Genomic DNA, 16682 nt, shown 5'->3' with positions numbered 1-16682 from the left:
TTTCCCTACTGCCACCTGCGCCGGGAAGTTTCGACCCCCGCCGTCAGGAAAATTGCCCGACTCCTGCCTACCTCCTCTTGGATGTTTCCAGGCGTTGCGGTTTCCAAATGTTGATTGAAATGGTTGATCCTGGTGCAAATCAGAATTTGACGTGTTTCATATTCAGGGGATTGCGCGTGGTGAACGCGCTCAGACCCTGATCTCCAACGACACCATAGCCAACTACCCCGTATTCTTCCCAGACAAGTCGAGGCTCCGGATCCAGGATTCGCTCTCAAGTCTAATTCTTCTTGGTCCTTCTTCGTAGTGGGAAAATGGCATTGATCTCCTTTTGCCATTCGAAGAAGACGAAACCCGCGACAAACGGTTTTGCCTTGATGCCCAACCACCTGAAGGTAAACACTATTAACAATCCAAGCGCACGCCGACTTTGTCACCCCATGACACTATTCGGGGGATTGTTATCGAGAGGGATAATACAAGGCTCCTGCATGCTGATGGTTCTCGCCGGGCGCCGGGTGCACCACTTGCCCATCGGAACCCAGGGGTTGGGAGGTGCCGTTCTCGCCGTACCAGCTCTGGTAGGTGCCGTCGGGCTTGGCGGCGTACGTATATGAGGGGTGCTGCCATGTGCCGTAGTTCGCCGGCGGCACTGCGCCGGCCGACAGCGAGACGCCATGATCGAGCGTCGTCGTTCCCGGTATGACTTCGACGCCGGTAGCGATCGGTGGGGGATACATGTCGGTAGGCATTGGTGCTGATGCCTTGCGCTCGTACTGACGCGAGCCCGATCCGGCCATCTGGGAGATGGATGGGTATTGCTGTTGAGAGTGATGGTTCTGCGGGCTGCTCATGCTCTCGGAGCCAAAGGACATTGAGCGCGGTTGCGGGGGCGGGTACGATGACCAAGCCATGTCGTCGCGTGACGCAGGATCCGTGGCTGTCGGCGATGCCCACGTCGTGGACGGGGTGGGAGCGTGGGCGCTATAGGGTGAAAACGTCACAGGCGTGACGGGTGATTCCTGCGCATAAGGCCTCCAGTTGGAGCCCATCTCACCCGGCTTAGTTGTGTTGGGGCTTCCGTCTGGCCCCATCCAATTCGTCATTCCGCCGTGTCCGTACTCGAAGCTTCGTGTTGTAGGTAAAGCTGCTGGCACTGGACACGAGGGTACCCGGTCAGACAGTTCATATCGGTGCGTCTTCGGAAGTTCTTGTCCATCCACTTACGTTTGTTATCAGGGGAGAAGGCATCGCCGGCCGTTTTCAAGGCTCGCGATGGTGCCATCTGCGGCATCGGCGGCATACCAATATGCGCGGGATACATCTCTCCTTGGTGTCCCCCTGTGTGGGGTATCGCTGGGGAAACAGCTGCGCAGCTGACCTTTCCAGCCACCGACACCGATCGAGTCCCCGACTTCCCCCTAGGTTCGGGTGCAGGTTGTGTGTCTACAGCGCTAAAGGTGCATACCTTTTTGAGCCGTATACAGTTGATACAACGGCCTTCAGGGTCATCGGAGGAGATGATGCACCTGATTTTTCGGCGTCTGCAGTGGTCTGCGAGTTTTATAGGTGAGGTTTGTCAGTCTTTTGGCGTATGCGCAAGAGTTGCGACCCCTCGAAACATGTCAAAAATTCCACTACCGGCCGACCGACCGACCGACCGGAGCAAAGACTTACTGCAGGCAACAGAGATGCGATGGTATCCTAGCTTGTTTCTCTTCTTTCCATCCTGGAGCATACTGGAGTGCTCGTCCAGCCTTTGTTGACCAAATGCTGGCGGGGCTTGCATTGGCGGTGGCATTTCCTGCCTGACATTTGGAGTGGACATGACCCTCTTCAACTTCAATGCTCTGGCCAGGGTGTCATGGCGATCTCGTGGTGAGTAGTTATGGTCGTACTCGGGCTTCAGGCCCATTTCGGGATGTGGAAGGCCCTCATATGTAGGGATATAACCGGAGGGCGGTAGCCCCATTTCAGTGCCGTTGGGAGGCGGCGGTGGATATTGGTAAGACATTATCTCTGTCATCAGTCCTGGCGAGTGTGGCGTGTGACGGGTGTTGTGGCCTGACCCCCTGAGATCCAATTGTTTGTGGGAATGTGGCGAAGCGACGACTGCCATGAAAGAGCCGGCTTTCAGATCTGGTCAAGAAACGGGGGCGAGTGGAAGAGCCGGGTAAAGATTATGTGTGCGCCGAGACAGTATTCCAGAGGGGCTGTCTGTTCACTTTTTTGGTGTGCTGTCAGGCCGTTGTTCGACAAGGCCTTGATTTGTCCAGGTACCCCAGGTGACGTAAAGTGTTTCTTTGATTGTTATTTTTGGTACACTTCGCTTCCCGTACCTGGTCTCTCTCTGTCTCTCCCTCTTTGCTGATTACCTGATGCAAAGGCAGAAAGCAGAGGGCTTACGAGCTAATCTTCAAGCACTGGTTCCTTGGTTCAGCGGGTAATAGGGCCAACCGAAATAGCCAAGCACACGCTCGTGTAACCTTTATGCTTTCGTCCTTTGGGCGAATGTCGGCCAGGTGTTCCAAAAACGAGCAAGGAAAGTAAGTAGGTGAGGGTAGGATGAAATTGGCGGTTGGAATCAGTGTGACTGGAGACAGTTAACCGAGTTATCGATGTCCGAAATGGATTCAACAAGATAATGTCGCATAAAGTTCGGGTGCGGAATTAGTGAATATGGCGAATCTTTCATTAAGTCCTCAATGGGGACCGTCGTTGTTGCTGTCCTGGTTGAGGTGGAGATGGCCTAGATTGGACGTTTCTATGTGTTACAGTGCGTTAGGGGACTAGACTGACAAGTTGAAGAGCGGCAAGACAGGGCATGAAAAGGGCGTGTGGGAACGGAACCGTCTGTGCCATGCGGTGCAGCCTCTTAAGTGAGCCTGCAAACAGGGCGACCAGGGAAACAATAGGCGCGAAAGACAGGTAGCGAGACTTCAGGCTGCGTCAATCGAAGGCTGTGGGTTTGCGGGGTGACACGGCTCAGAAATACACCCACAGCGAGACTTGGCGGTTCTGGCTGGCTGGCTGACTGGTTGGCCTCCATACATGCCTAGCTACGTAGCCTTGGGTGAACTTGCCGGTGGAGCAGGGGTCTTGAGGAGGAGGAAGAGAAGGAGGCAGTGGTGGAGTATGGAACGGCTCGAGAGTCACTCTGAGTGATGGTGATGCGGAGAGTTAAGGAACAGACGCAGGTCGTCAAGGCACGCACGGCACTTGACATATCAAGCATGCGAGTGCTGGCTTTCCTTGTTTACCAGGCTATCAAGGAATGGGGGCCTTAGGTGTGCAGTGACTCTCCGACTGGGGGTCGCGAGTTTATGGGGGGAGCAACTGGAGAGCACTATTCATTGAGGTGGGTGTGGCACATTGGGATGCGAGCGGGATGCATGGATGGATGCAATGGTGAAAAGGGATCAACCGAGCTAACGAAGCGAAGTTGTACGTACCAAACGTGCACAGAGTATGGACTAGGAGAAAGGGTCAATCTTTCTTTTGCGACTGTCCGGTCAACAGCTTGTCAACACATGATGTGAGAGGGAATAGTGTGTTTTTTTGTTCGACATGGAGTTTGGGTTGCCGGTGTTATCACCCATTGTTGCTGGGACATGGGGAAAGGTGGGGATAGGATGGATGGATACAAGTTTGGTGGGTATATGGGATGAATCTGGATGATGAGGTTGCTAGGTGCTGGTAATGGTGGGTGTTTGGTAGGTAAGGCAGAGACGGCATGTTTCGTTTTTGGTGAAACTTGGCTCCAAATCGACTTGGGTGGCGGTAAGTACCTACTTACGATTTGCTTGCATGAATTTTTTTTTTTTTTCAACTGGACCCTGGCGGGGATATTTGGACCATGCGACTGGATATAAACTAATGTGTGTATCGCAGTACCTGCAGAGTGAGCAATCCCGCCGCGAGAAGATAGACGAGGTAGCAGTCTGCGGGACTTCCAAAAGAGGAAAAGATTTTTTGAGAATTAAGAAAACCAGACTCGAAGAAAAATTCTGTATCTGGTTTTCAGGTAAGAGGGAAAGGTGTATGGTGTTGTTTTCCCTTTGGTTCTCAAGCTTCAGGGTGATTAAATTGGATTATCCTGACCCGCGGGTACCTCGAAAGGCTCCTTGTTGACAGCGAATAGGGGTACGTGGATCGATATCGTATGGATGGGCTGGGCCGTGACCGATTATTTTTATTTTATTTTATTTTCGTTCGTGGTTTGTGTCGAGAGCGGTTGCCGTCTGCGTCTAGGGGCCCCCAAGATTGATTGGTGTGTGCTGTTTTTGGAAGCTGAGGATACTACCCTCCGAAGACTGGAAGCACACGCCCCTTTTACCCCTTGACCTCCAGTCCTGCTGCAGACCAATCTGAATGAACGACTGACTGGAAATTTGCTGCACAGCAGACAATCCTAGGCCCTTTCCACAAACAACAATGAGCCCAAGTTCGGTTAGTTTGTGTGCAGGGTATATGTCTGTATGAGGCTATATTTTCGGAAAGATTCGACGACGGCCGGTGATGGCGGAACGAGCGTGGGAATAACAGAACGAGTGACGGCACCGGGCGGAAGCGGTTGGCGTGGAAGGTTTTTTTTTTTGGCTTCGAGAAGGAATGAAGAAGGATTCGAATTCGACGGCTTTTGCTACATTGGGGATGGACAGTTATTATTCAGGTAAGTCAAGCGGAAAAAAAAAACAGATCTCAAATACTTGTGTGAGACGATGACTTTGTTGTTGACCGCAGAAGCCCAATGCCAACCTGGTTCACAACTAATACATTGTGGAGATCACGAGGCAAGGTTGACGGTGATCCCCGTATCTTATTAGCATTCCTGGCGAGCGTGCACTTGCTATCACTCACGCCACTCACTCCACGGGGACATCCAGGTACCAGAATTCACACTCATTTTGTCCAGTAGTAGCACTGCTAGTACACCATTGTTTGGATAGTTGGGTATTTAGGGGGCGTGCAGGTCAAGGAAGGGCCTGTCAAAGGAATTGGATGGATGGAGAGGCTATCGTGAGGTAAGGAAGCGCCCCCCAGGAGGTGGTGGACATATGGATCTTACCACTAATGCGTTCTAGGGTGTCAGGGTAATAAGTCGGTTTGCTTGCCAAATACACTGTATGTATGCCCTGTGGCCACCAAGCAAATCGATACCAGATCCGAGCCGCACTTTCAAGATTTCGGACCTGATTCCATAGCAGCGCCACATAAGCAGGGAATGGGACTGTGGTGCTCCTCGATTATCCTTATCCCTTGGTCCCAAGTGGGGTATGAGAGGCCAGCCACTGATCTCGGATGATTCCAGGGGACTGTCCTCGTCGTTTTTGGCGTCTAGGTACCGGCTTGGCAGGGAAAGGGGAAAAAAAGAGCAAAAAGCAACAGTGAAAGAGATGAAAGAATAAGGCAAAAAAAAATGAAGTCCTATTTAGCGCCGATATGCGTTCAATATGATTGCTTGCCAGACAAGGAGGTGCCGGCGACCGTGAATGGGCCAGGATATTGCCCGAATTTCCTTTGATAGCAGAACATATAGGATCAAGAGCAGCATTATTTATCACCCACCTTCTGATCATGGGCACATGAAGTATATATATGATGCAGGCCCAGGTGAGCCTAAAAGGGAAGTCAACCGACAAACCGACCGCGTTCCTGGTTCGTCTAATCAAGTCAACGGACGAGGATCGCAGATCATGTCGGCCTGCGAGTGTGGAGAGGCAGACCAAGAAGAAAGCTGGAGAAGAGACTAGGTCAAAATAAAAATGGGGACAATGTCACTGATCTGAGGCCGGGAACAAGGGAGATGCGATGGCGGTCTCTTTTTTGTCCCCGCTGAGCCGAGGGCCCCCGTAATTAATCTGCTGGTCAATAATTCACCATTCGACAAGCTTAAATGCCTATAGGTAAATGGTTATTTCAGATTTGGGCTGTCATATTCAGCAACTTGGAAGAATCGGGTCTTTGTTCGGTTAGTCCGTCCTGAAACAGCAATGCTAACCTTTTGGCGGCAAAGGTATAATGAAGTGCCATTATCGGGCTCACCGATATAGATGAAAGGGTGTCGACGACAAAACTTTGGCACAAAGACATCTACATAGCCTCACTCGTCATCTTTGTCTGGGCCAGGGGCAGTCAATCTGGAATATTAACCGATTTGATGTGCAGCAAGCATATGTAGCGTAGGAGAAAATTCCCCCATCCCATAATGGCGCATGGTGGGTGTCAAGGGAGCAAGGGTGGTGGTGGTTGGTCTATGCTGGGGATCCAAAAAAAAAAAAAAAAAAAAAAAAAAAAGACCCGATTTAGCACTCCCGCACGTACCTACAGTAGAGCGCTAGACTAGGTCCCGTAGGCAGCTTGCTTGGTCTGGAATATCCAGCCAGCCACTCACTGCCTTACCTGCCACAGTAAGTTGGGTGGATACTTGTCTAATACAGCCGCCGCCCATATCCAAGCAATAGTGAGTCGGTGTACAGTGCATGTCTACCTTGGATTTCCAGCAAAGAGCCCGAGATGAGCTGGGCAACTATGTCAACTCTGGGCCATGCTTTTTCCGTTGTCGAGTTCATATTAACTGGGAGAATTAGAAGGCGGGGAGCCGACCTAACCATCCGAGTGAGGAGTTAGAACCATAAAGACAAACCGAGTGGTTGACCAGCCTGGTCTGCATCATCCCATGTCAGCATCTACACATCGTCGTCCCATTCCGTCTCGACGCCGAGGGCGATCCTCTGTAATGCAAGCTCCATGGCGAGCCAACGGTGTGATAAATTCTACACCTCAATTTCTGGGGAAAGTAAAATGTATGGAAACCAGGCAAGAAAAACAGCGAGAAGAAAAAAAGACTAACCGCCCCTTCCCTTGCACGATCGATCCACCCCTCCATGAGCGTCGGGAACCGCAGTGGGGGATCAATGGAACATCATCGCATGGGGAATACTGGGGTGCGGTTGCTGTCGCTTCGCTGGCTGGAGCATGACGGAAAACAGAGCCGAGTGGGCCCATTGCCGAATAGGGCAGACCTGAAGTTCTGCCGTTACATTTGATTCCTCTTTATCATATTTAATTTGCCGGTTGTGGATTGCTACTAGCAAGTCTTTGCAAATGTCTATCAGCATAGGCGAACAACCGAATTGAGCCAAAGTTGACTAAAACTGACGACGGAGATAATTAATGCACCGACCAAACCAGCTCCATGGATAGGTACCAACAGATTACCAAAAAAGAATGGTGTGGCCGTGGGAGGCGAGAATGAGAAGACCATGCATGGTAACTCACCCTTGAAGTGGGTAGCATTATAACAGGGGTTGATCAAGTTACGCCCCCTCAACCAACCATCCCTCAAGCCCAGCCAAGCATGCAGGCATTATAGCTGGCCAAATCCACGGAAGCATGGACAACAACTCTCTTCTGCGTAACGCCAAACACAGCTATCCAGGCATGTTTTGCCATCCAGAGCTGGTTGCGTCCTTCACTGTCCTGCAGCCACGCGATGATTTGTTGCCAAGAATCCTTATATTCCCAATGGCCCTTTACGTCACATTGTCGATACGCCTGCAGAGTGAAATGTGACGAGAGATATGTATACGCCGAGTAAGCCAGCCTCCCTGTTTATGTCGGAAGAACGATCGGCTTTTGGTTCCAGCCAAGTCGGAAGAGCCGATCTAAGCCTTGGCATAGTAGTAGAAACTTCAATGGGACAGGTCGAACATACATGGACGCGCTTGAATAGTAGGTAAGCATGAATGAAGGCAAAGCAGGGGGCATCAAAATTTTCTCCTTTTTTGCTTTTCCCTTTGTTTTTTTGTTTTTTTTTTCCTCCCTGACCGGTGGAGAAGAAACAGCAGTAATGCTACTCCTTTCATTTCCTCGGCAGTCATGGTATACAAGATCCGATTTTCGCGGGGTTTTGATTTCTTCTCCTGATTTTGTTGTTGTTTGTAATGGATTTTTTCCTGGACTGCATCGAGATTTAAATCAAGTACAAGTGCCGTCGGCTCATGCTCAAGTACAAATCCGCCGGGTTGACGAGTGCGACCGACTGTTGGACCGAAGCAAAAGCAAAAGCCTTGCTCTTTCGAAGTGGTGGACTTTCCATGTGGAAGATGCTGTTAAATATCCGGCATATGCAGGTACCAACTTGCCGAGCAGGCGGATGCTAGATTAGTTTATAGGACAATTTTCATCCCATCTTTTTAAAGATGCCGCTTGATTGCCACTAGGCCCTAACTGGCTGCAGGTACAGATTCTTCGAGCCATAGCCGAATGAATATAAGGTCTTTGATTTCGGTCGTACAAACAATTAGGATGTCGGCACTATAGCGTGAGGATATGTTGGCCAATGTGTTCAAGTCCGAATAAATGCCATCCAGACAATAGCGACGTACTGCACTGTTTGTATGTACTGTAGGTATTCGTAAAAAAGTCTGGGGACCCATGGCTTTGATTACTACCTGCCCAGGCTAGGTTAGATTCTTCAGTTTATATGGGTCTAGGTCTCAAGCTAGCCCCGATACTTTCCTTAAAGTTCGTAGTGACGTAGCATTTTGGGTGAGATGAGACGAACGAGATCGCTTGGCGCGACTCTTGGGCAAATAATTGGTAATTACCATGTCGTGGTTATGAACTTGGGACGAACTACCAGCCTTAATAGACTTCAGACCGATCTGAGATCCTAGCCTAATCCTCAAGCCATGGTACTCTCTAAAAGGCAGGATAATGTCGCGACGACAAGGCCAATGGCTTCGGGTAGCAGCGATCGTTTCCACAACGACAAGTAGAAGACGCTCCAAGATGGCAGCAATATTGCCATTGAGTCGCCTTGTAGAATTCGGTTATTTGCCGATCAAACTGGAGACGATGTGGAACTGGAACTTGGAAGTAGTCCTGTTGAGTAAAGAGTGACCACATCAGGTATCTGTTAGTTGACAAGCAGCGCAGCAACTGGTCAAAAAAGAAATCAATGGTTCGATAGATTCTCATACTATGCACACCTGAATACAACATAATTATCATCAAACCAAAACAAACAAGGATTTGTTGACACAAGAAATCGGAATGGAAAGAGATTTGTAGATTCTCAATCTAATTCGCACCAAATTTTAGGCGCTGCATTCCAAGGCCCTCTGCCTGCCTACCTACCTACCTGACTACCTAGGTATCTGAGGTACAGAGAGAATTTTTACTTGCGTGAGGACTCTAGCAGTGTTAAATGAAGGCAAATGGAAGGAGCATTGACAAGACAAGCTTTCAGAGGAGGCAGGCAACCTTGACCAACGCTTGTCGTATTCTCGCATACTTGCCTTACTTTGTTGTACAACCATGCCCCACTCAGATCGAGTCAAAGACCAAGGCGAGTTTTCAGCCCTGAAAATTTGATTCTCGCCTCCATCTTTTCAATCATCATTCCAGTTTTTGTCCAAGCCGGCGGTACCGATTATGTCACCATTGTGGGCGCCTCGGAGGTCAGACCAGACCTGAGGCCAGACCAGACCTCAGGCCAGGCACCACAGAAGGTGGACCATGATCCTTCACGGCATTTGTTTGATCTGCCTTTAGCCAAAATGCCCTACGATACGGCCCCTCCCTCCGCCATCTCCCCTTCGGCAACCCCAGGGTTCTCTTTCTGCTGTCTTGATCAATGCTGTCATGAAAAGCACAGCCAGCTAGCATAAACAGAAAAGACCAAACGGGAAAGGGTCTAGACTACCTTACCTCCATTAATGACCCCATCAGAATTCTGTTCTCAAACCGGGCCGCCGACTGACTTAACCCGAATGAACGATATTATCGACGATATAGCACGCATCCTGATTTCCAAGAAAAGCAGGGAATTTGGCAGGGGAGAACAGGCTCGTTCGGCCCGGGAATTCCCATGCCCCAAAGTTTCTCGCTCCTCCCGAGATCAGGGTCGCTCTCCCTTCCAAGCTTTGCGCGTCACAGGGCCATTTCTAACCATCGAGTGCCAAGCTAATCGTCAGAGATAAAAAAAACCCCCCCTCCAACTGTTCTAGATTGACCAAGTTGGCTTTGCAACAACAGTAAGTAGACTTTTATCTCGAAAGAAGAGTCCCCTTCTCCTCCCAGTCCGCACGATTTTTTCCCATTCTTTTTCCGCGGTTGCTTTAACCGGCAGTGACGTGTGAAAAAGAGGCCATCACACTGCCTTTTTGCAACAAAAAATCCTTATTACTGGCAAATATATAGATTTTGGTTGAAATCTCCCGGGCAACCGGGACGGCTCTACGGCTGCAATATTTGACTTGACAAGTGTATCCCCCAGCAGATCTTGAGGATCCCTGACTTCCAATTCCAGTCGATCTCGGATTATCGTCCGATGTTGTTCACAGTAAGCGCTGCCCCTCCCATGAGGATAGTTCCGGATGCTGGCAGCGGCTTGATCGATGTCGTGCCGGGTCACACCCACAATGCCCCTTTCATGGGCTAAGTTAGTTCGAAAAAAAGGAACATTGCAAAGGAGCATCCAGGCGTGCCCCTGTTAGTCGTCACCTACAGACTTTCCTGCATTGGGCAATAGCTTTGGCTCGTCGACCTCCGAGCTGTGGATATCTTGATTTTCAATCCCTTGGTAGCGATTTTGTCTGGATCATAACAATGGGGCCCGTGACCAGTTATAATTGCATGTTCATGGGCCCACGATTGCTTTTTGCTCACACACTTGGCTAGTGGCAGCGGTCTAGGGAGCAAAGATTAGTGGCGCTCTGGGAAGGCTTGCCGATCTGCCCGGGCCGCGGAGTGGTAGGTCTGCTAAACCATGGGTATTCTGTAAATTTGTTAAAACTTCACGCGTCCAAAACCGGATGCAACTGATGGGCATAGTCCCCTAGGGCCAAGCTGGAACCTCTTTTTTATTTTATTATTATTATAAGCGGTCCTCCGAAGTCGCACTCGTCGATGTTTGTGGCAAACCCATCTAGGTTAGGAGATCGTCGTTTCCATTGGGCTCAAGGAGATTAAACGGAACCCTCCGAACTTCATGGAAAGGTAGTCTTGGTAGTGTAAAAAAAAAAATCAGTTGCGAGGATGTACAGGGCTGTGTGTGTTTGTGTGGGTTGGGGTTGCGGGTGAACTAGACTAGAACAAGAAAAAACATATCGGATGCTTCTTGGATGCCTTTTGCTGCTTCATGTAGGTATGCTTCAGACATTTTCCTCGTGCATGATGGAGCTACAGCTCCAGTGATTATGTCTTAAAGGAAAGCATGGGTAGCGGTGTAAACAGCCATGCATGATTCCATAATATACAACATATGCAAAGACTTGGGACTCTAGACTAACACGCGGATGCTCTATGATGGGAAATAGTTCGGAGAATGCAGAATTTCCACTCATGACTCTTGTTGTCTCTGCTGCTCGTAAAGTCCCCGGAATGCCGCGGCGTGTCTTGGGTTCCTTCTCGTGCGTCGCAATTTGCGAGGTCTATGTTTGTTTCGTGGGATAAGGCACAAAAGACGTCCATATACTCTGTTCAATGTTATAGTTTTATACCAATCACATGGTTGATAGTCATCGTGTGACTATACAGAGGTTGAACCATTGGTACGTTTCGATAACCATTCCCAGTTCAAGCACGTAGCAGAAGCCCTGATCCATGTCGAGTACTCTTTTAGCATGGCAAAAGAGCTGCTCAGTATTTTTCTGGCGTGCAACACGCGGTTTGTATCTAGATCTAATAGTCTATCAATCTAAAGTATTTGTAACCAATTCCGAGATTGTGCAACATGAATATGAAGTAGCAAAGTATCCAACTGTCCATGACAAATAAATGGCCGGGATCGCTCAAGCACCCGGACCTCCTGCGCTAGCCTTTGCATTTAGATCGTCGGCCCGCTGTATACACTCCTCTATCACCGCCCAAAACTTGGGAATGTCCAGCCCGCGCGGTATAGTGACGCCCTGTGCACCCTCGGGAAGCAGAGTCGCAATGGTGCGGCCCGTCTGCGCACCGGCATAAGCATCTTCGTAGGTACCATCGGTCACGACCTTGACGGCGAAGCGTTCGTGACGCTTCCCGCCATCCCTCGCAATGTCAAAGTCGTAAAATGGGATCCGGTATTCCTCGGGCAGGCTCTGCAACACTATGGCGGCGGCCACTGGATCGTGGAGGGGAGGACCCTCTGTAATGCCAAATGCAGTTCTGCGCGGGTGAAGATGTTAGCAAGAAACTCATAGTTCTGTATTGTAGGGTAGCGGTGATTTGGTTGTGAACTTCTTTCTTACCTGTATGTCTCGGCAAAGAAGTTTAGAAGCTCAACGAGCATGACGCGAAGTGTCGTCCTGCCCTTGGCCTCGGCTTCGACAGGACCTCCGTCGCCATGAAGCAGCTTCTGCTGGACTTCCTTTGTGGCCAGAACCAAATGCGTGACGTCCAGGGGAATCATGGTGGATTTCCGAGCCAGGACTTCGTTGCTGAGAATAAAGTCTGCAGACTCCGGGTCGATAAAGATGTTGAATTCTGCCCAAGGGGTCCTGTTACCGATCCTCTCGAGGCCGTCAACTTGCCCCGACACGGCTGTTGTGAAGCCTCCACCCACGGCACCTCCCATAAAAGACAGGCCTGCAACGTGCTCCGCAAGCTGGGGATACTTCTCGACGGCCTCGGCGACGTTGGTGAGGCACCCAGTCGCCACGATCCATGGGGTCCCTGCAGGTTGGGCCAGAACAGCCTTGGCCATGGCGTCAACTGCAGAGATCGACCTCTCTGGAGCCCTGAGCGGCTTGGGGAGCAGGTCGGTGCCGTCAATGCCAGACTCTCCATGGATGTCAGTCGGGGAGTGGACTGGTGGCCGAGACCGGGCCTTGGCGGCACCTGGGTAGACGGCCACTTGATCGTCTTTGCCAATGGCAGTGAGGAGGGATGTGGCGTTGTATGTTGTTTTCCTAGGATGTTATTTGCGTATAAGACATTTGAATGTTTACTTTGAAGACTTGGTGCCAAATGTTGACATGATAGGTAGGGTAGATATGATTTGAATCTGCCTAAACCATTCACCCAAACCTCACTTCATAAACTCACTCTAAAGATGCGTTACCGAAAACAGTTGAAATCCCGAGAAGATTTATCATGGGATGATGTGCGGCCAAGAGTATGGCGAAAGCATCCTAGGGGGGGAAAAAGAGTTAGTCGTTGAATTGTCAAGCCGAATGATACATGTAGACCCCGCCGACGTCAGGCCAGTGAATCTTTGTTTATACGGCTTCTTACATCATGGCCTGGGTCGCAGTCAAGCCAGACTGGTATGGGCTGTACGCTCATCTTGGGCAGCGTGTAAAATGATTTTTTATGCAATTTCCAGTGTTAGTGAATATCCGGGGTTTGTAGATATAGATGGCAGGCACTGCAGCGAGGCGGGTTTTAGTTAGTGAGAAAACCAATGTCAACGGAAATGACGAATGGATAGAGCCATAAAGGTAAAATGCGGGGAGGATAAGATCAATCGACAAACGCGAGTAAGAGGGGCGATTATGGCGCTCACATGAGGTTCTGTTGGGTCCACAAAACCTCAACTGTTCCGTCGTCGGGCACTGTAGCAGTTCAATTCTATGATTGACCTCGGACGAAATCCACCAGGGATTCCAAAAACTCACTTCAAATTCCGTCTTTCACCAGAAGCAGTGGATTTCGGCCGGCGATGGAAGACGGCGGTTGTCAATCTGACCGGGCCGGTTGAGTTTCGGGCGCTAGTCGAACCGGATAAGTCGGATTCTTCAACAGTGCTGCGCGGGAGCGGCCCGCCGCGTCTGGGCACTACACCCACCTCATTACAAGGCACGCAACCATCTATACAGTGCATACAATGAATCGGCCGTCGATACAAGAATGACCACAGTCGTCTCGGTCGAAAAAAAAAAGTCGAGGCTCTATATTATCACTTTTTGATCAAACAGAGCCACTTCGATATGGACATGCATGTTTGGCAAATGCAGGCAGGCACGGAAAAATCGGAACGGTGCTTGTCTACTACTTCGACTTTCAGGGCTGAAACTGCAACGTCTGTTTATGATCTGGTCATTGATTGGCTTGCACGCCCTCGGAAGAGAAAATTTTACATGGGCAGGAGAAGCTCGAACAGGTTATTAACTTCTGGTTTCGAACTTTTGCAAATCCCCAATTGAACGCCGTGGGTATGGTCTCTCCTCTGCGACCTCAAGTTCACCACATGGCGTATGTGGGTGCATGACGAAGTAATACCATACTGTTTGCCGTTTTCCCCTTGGCGGAATGAATTCAGAAGACTTCATCGCATACCCTGCTCTCCTCGCTTATCCTCAGTCTTTTAATGGGAAAAGCTAACGGCACGGGAAACAGCCGAACCCTCGAGACGTATCATCGACGCCGTCAAGATGAACTTTTATATGCTCTTCTGCTCCGCTTGCATCGCTTTATCTTGCCAAGGGCAATCATCATCATGATCGACATCACTTGGGCATCTGAGCATAGGCAGTTAGCGCCTGTATGCATTTGCTGTTGAAATCTTTTTCTGACCACGTCGCTGTCTGGTGGCGAAAAACTTATAATGTCATCTGCCAGAGGCCGCAGGCGGAGTGAAATCACTTCACGCGGTCCTGCCATATACCAAGACTCATCGCCGTCATTATCATGACAAACGTAAACCATTTGCTGTCGGCTTTATCGAATCGTCTCGGGATTCATGCTTGGGTACCAGCAATTTGTTCGCTTCGTCTCCATTCATTATCTGGTCATATAGAAGCGACTTTTGTCAGGCACGCTCCCCAGATTTCTCTGTTTCTATAATAACATGGGATGGGTTAGCAAAGTATACATTGGGGTCTGCTATTGAAATAACAAGGTAAAATATGTTCGTCATTAGTACAAAACTGCAGCCTTGACAACAAAGCACTAAGGCTCATCTGCACAACCGTTAACAAGGGGCGACATTAGAAGCTGTCCGTCCATCTTCAATGAACGTATCCTCTTCGGCAAAATACTTGGTCAAAAGCACCGTGCTGCCTTGAAATATCACTGAACCAGCCTTGCCTGAAGACGCACATATATTCGCTGAACCGGAGTCCATCATTCTTTTCTGAGGAGGGTAGTATTTCTTCCTCCAAGACGTAAGCAAACGTGCCGTGGAATCCCAGTTGCGGGGCTCCATGTTGCTCGCAGGTTTGTCCTGCGCGCTCATCTGTCCAGGAATTGGCCAGGTCTAGTTAATATGAAAGTAAGAGAGTGTCCAGTCCACAGTTAGTGAATGAGGCCGGGCGTGAGAGACAGCAAATCTATATCTTTGACTACCTCTGCCTTGGATCATGACCGATGTGCCTGTCCACGCTGCAAGGATCCTGAAAACCGCCCTGAGCGTCATTCATAATCGACAACTTCTTCACGAGCAGGAAGACAAAACTATCCTGCGCGCCCATGTATAATAATCCTGTCTGATGCAAAGAAAGTTGGATGATACCATGATCTATAAAGCAACATCAATCGAGCCCTTCAGCAGAGATCGTGCTGTCTTCCTTTGGCAGAGATCATAGCAGTCGAAGCCCTGCTGGCCTACAAGCACCTGAGCTGAACGCAAGGTGTGACTGGAGCTTACAAAAGCACATGGTTTCCCAGACAAACCACGCCGAGTAAAAATATTTCTGCTCTATTCAACTAGTTTTCAACTATCTCTAGTTCGTGATACCCCTGGATACCTGCTAACCTTTGGTCAACCCTGGCTGTGAAAAGGGAGGCAGAACCTGACCAAAGCTGACTGCAGAGATGTCAAGGGAACACTCGCCTACTCCAATCTGTGTCCACAACAGATACGACACACTCGCATTCCAACACGTCTGACGTGCTTTAACTGAGTGCGACCCTCCGTGACCGGTTGCAGTTGTATATTAGAAGATGTCCTAGAAGGTTCGTGGCATTTGTATCTTTGTCTGCTTGGCTACATGGCTGTCTTAGACGGCGACCATACCCATGGGCTGTCGCACCAGCCCTCTCAGAGATATACTCCTCAATAATATTGAGCACTTTGCTAGAATCCTGATGCTCAAAGCGGTTGGCAGCCTAATCACGAAGTGGCGCCTTAGTTTTTATGCTCAACCCCAAAAGATGGAGTGAATCTGTCGGATTTGGGACTCAAGAGTTGTTGAGCTGCTGTTACCCATTCTGATTGGGGTTCAGTAATACAAGTAAGTGCTAACATCATCAGAGTTAGAAGGGCTGCAGTGGTCTAGTGATACTCTGGGTATGAAGTAGATAGGTAGTTAGTCGCATATGGATTGCAGCTGGGATCAAGATGTACCAGCACATCAGAGAGAGCTGGTCCAACCAAGCCACAAGCCGACTTGTTCGAGTTCTTCACATTAGCAATAAGCAACGCTGGGTCAAAAAAGCAACAATCAGACACCACCACTAACAAAAACATCAAAACGACAGGGCCGATCGTGGATCGAACACGAGACCTAGAGATAATTGCGAGTGCGCTGCAATCTCTCGCTCTACCACTGAGCTACCGACCCAGTTCGTTGAATTCTCGTGACTCAGTGGCTATTATAATCGGTAGGGTGTGAGATGCCACCATTCCGAGACTGAAGGGAAGTGGGGAACTTGGCATGCGGCGGGTCGCGCACGGTCAAGGGCTGTCAACTTCACTAGATTATCTCAATAAAGGAACAATTTTAGGTTCAAAGACATATATTTATCAA

General features: G+C 49.6%; 3 protein-coding genes across 3 annotated transcripts; 1 reads left to right on the top strand and 2 right to left on the bottom strand.

Moving 5' to 3' along the window:
- Positions 1-461: 461 nt before the first annotated feature.
- PgNI_03229 (uncharacterized protein) lies at positions 462-2119 on the bottom strand (the record flags this gene model as incomplete). Its single annotated transcript, XM_031123284.1, has 3 exons — positions 462-1156; positions 1228-1554; positions 1678-2119. The coding sequence occupies 3 exons, from the start codon at positions 2117-2119 to the stop codon at positions 462-464; spliced, it is 1464 nt and encodes a 487-aa protein (XP_030984504.1).
- A 7318-nt stretch (positions 2120-9437) lies between these two features.
- On the top strand, positions 9438-9834 carry PgNI_03228 (uncharacterized protein; the record flags this gene model as incomplete). The annotated part of the gene is made up of 2 exons (XM_031123283.1): positions 9438-9701; positions 9805-9834. A coding segment is annotated over one exon (240 nt), but the record flags the coding sequence as incomplete, so codon positions are not given.
- Positions 9835-11614: 1780 nt separating this feature from the next.
- PgNI_03227 (uncharacterized protein) lies at positions 11615-14952 on the bottom strand. Its single transcript, XM_031123282.1, has 6 exons — positions 14332-14952; positions 13499-14207; positions 13228-13360; positions 13039-13124; positions 12243-12902; positions 11615-12159 (listed from the first exon to the last, which is right to left on the bottom strand). Exons 3-6 carry the CDS (start codon positions 13276-13278, stop codon positions 11802-11804), a joined length of 1155 nt encoding a protein of 384 aa, XP_030984510.1. The 5' UTR covers positions 13279-13360; positions 13499-14207; positions 14332-14952; the 3' UTR covers positions 11615-11801.
- Positions 14953-16682: the final 1730 nt, after the last annotated feature.

This window comes from Pyricularia grisea (assembly GCF_004355905.1).
Source record: "Pyricularia grisea strain NI907 chromosome Unknown Pyricularia_grisea_NI907_Scaffold_2, whole genome shotgun sequence".
Taxonomy (NCBI): Eukaryota; Fungi; Ascomycota; class Sordariomycetes; order Magnaporthales; family Pyriculariaceae; genus Pyricularia; species Pyricularia grisea.
The sequence above is the reverse complement of the archived record's forward strand: the minus strand, read 5'-3'. Positions and strand labels throughout refer to the sequence as shown.

Coding starts and splice junctions, on each gene's coding strand:
- PgNI_03227 (XM_031123282.1), bottom strand. CDS start 13,278: ATGAGCGTACAGCCCATACCAGTCTGGCTTGACTGCGACCCAGGCCAT. Junction 12,903..13,038: donor TTCGGTAACGCATCTTTAGA/GTGAGTTTATGA, acceptor ATAACATCCTAG/GAAAACAACATACAACGCCA. Junction 12,160..12,242: donor TTCTTTGCCGAGACATACAG/GTAAGAAAGAAG, acceptor TCACCCGCGCAG/AACTGCATTTGGCATTACAG.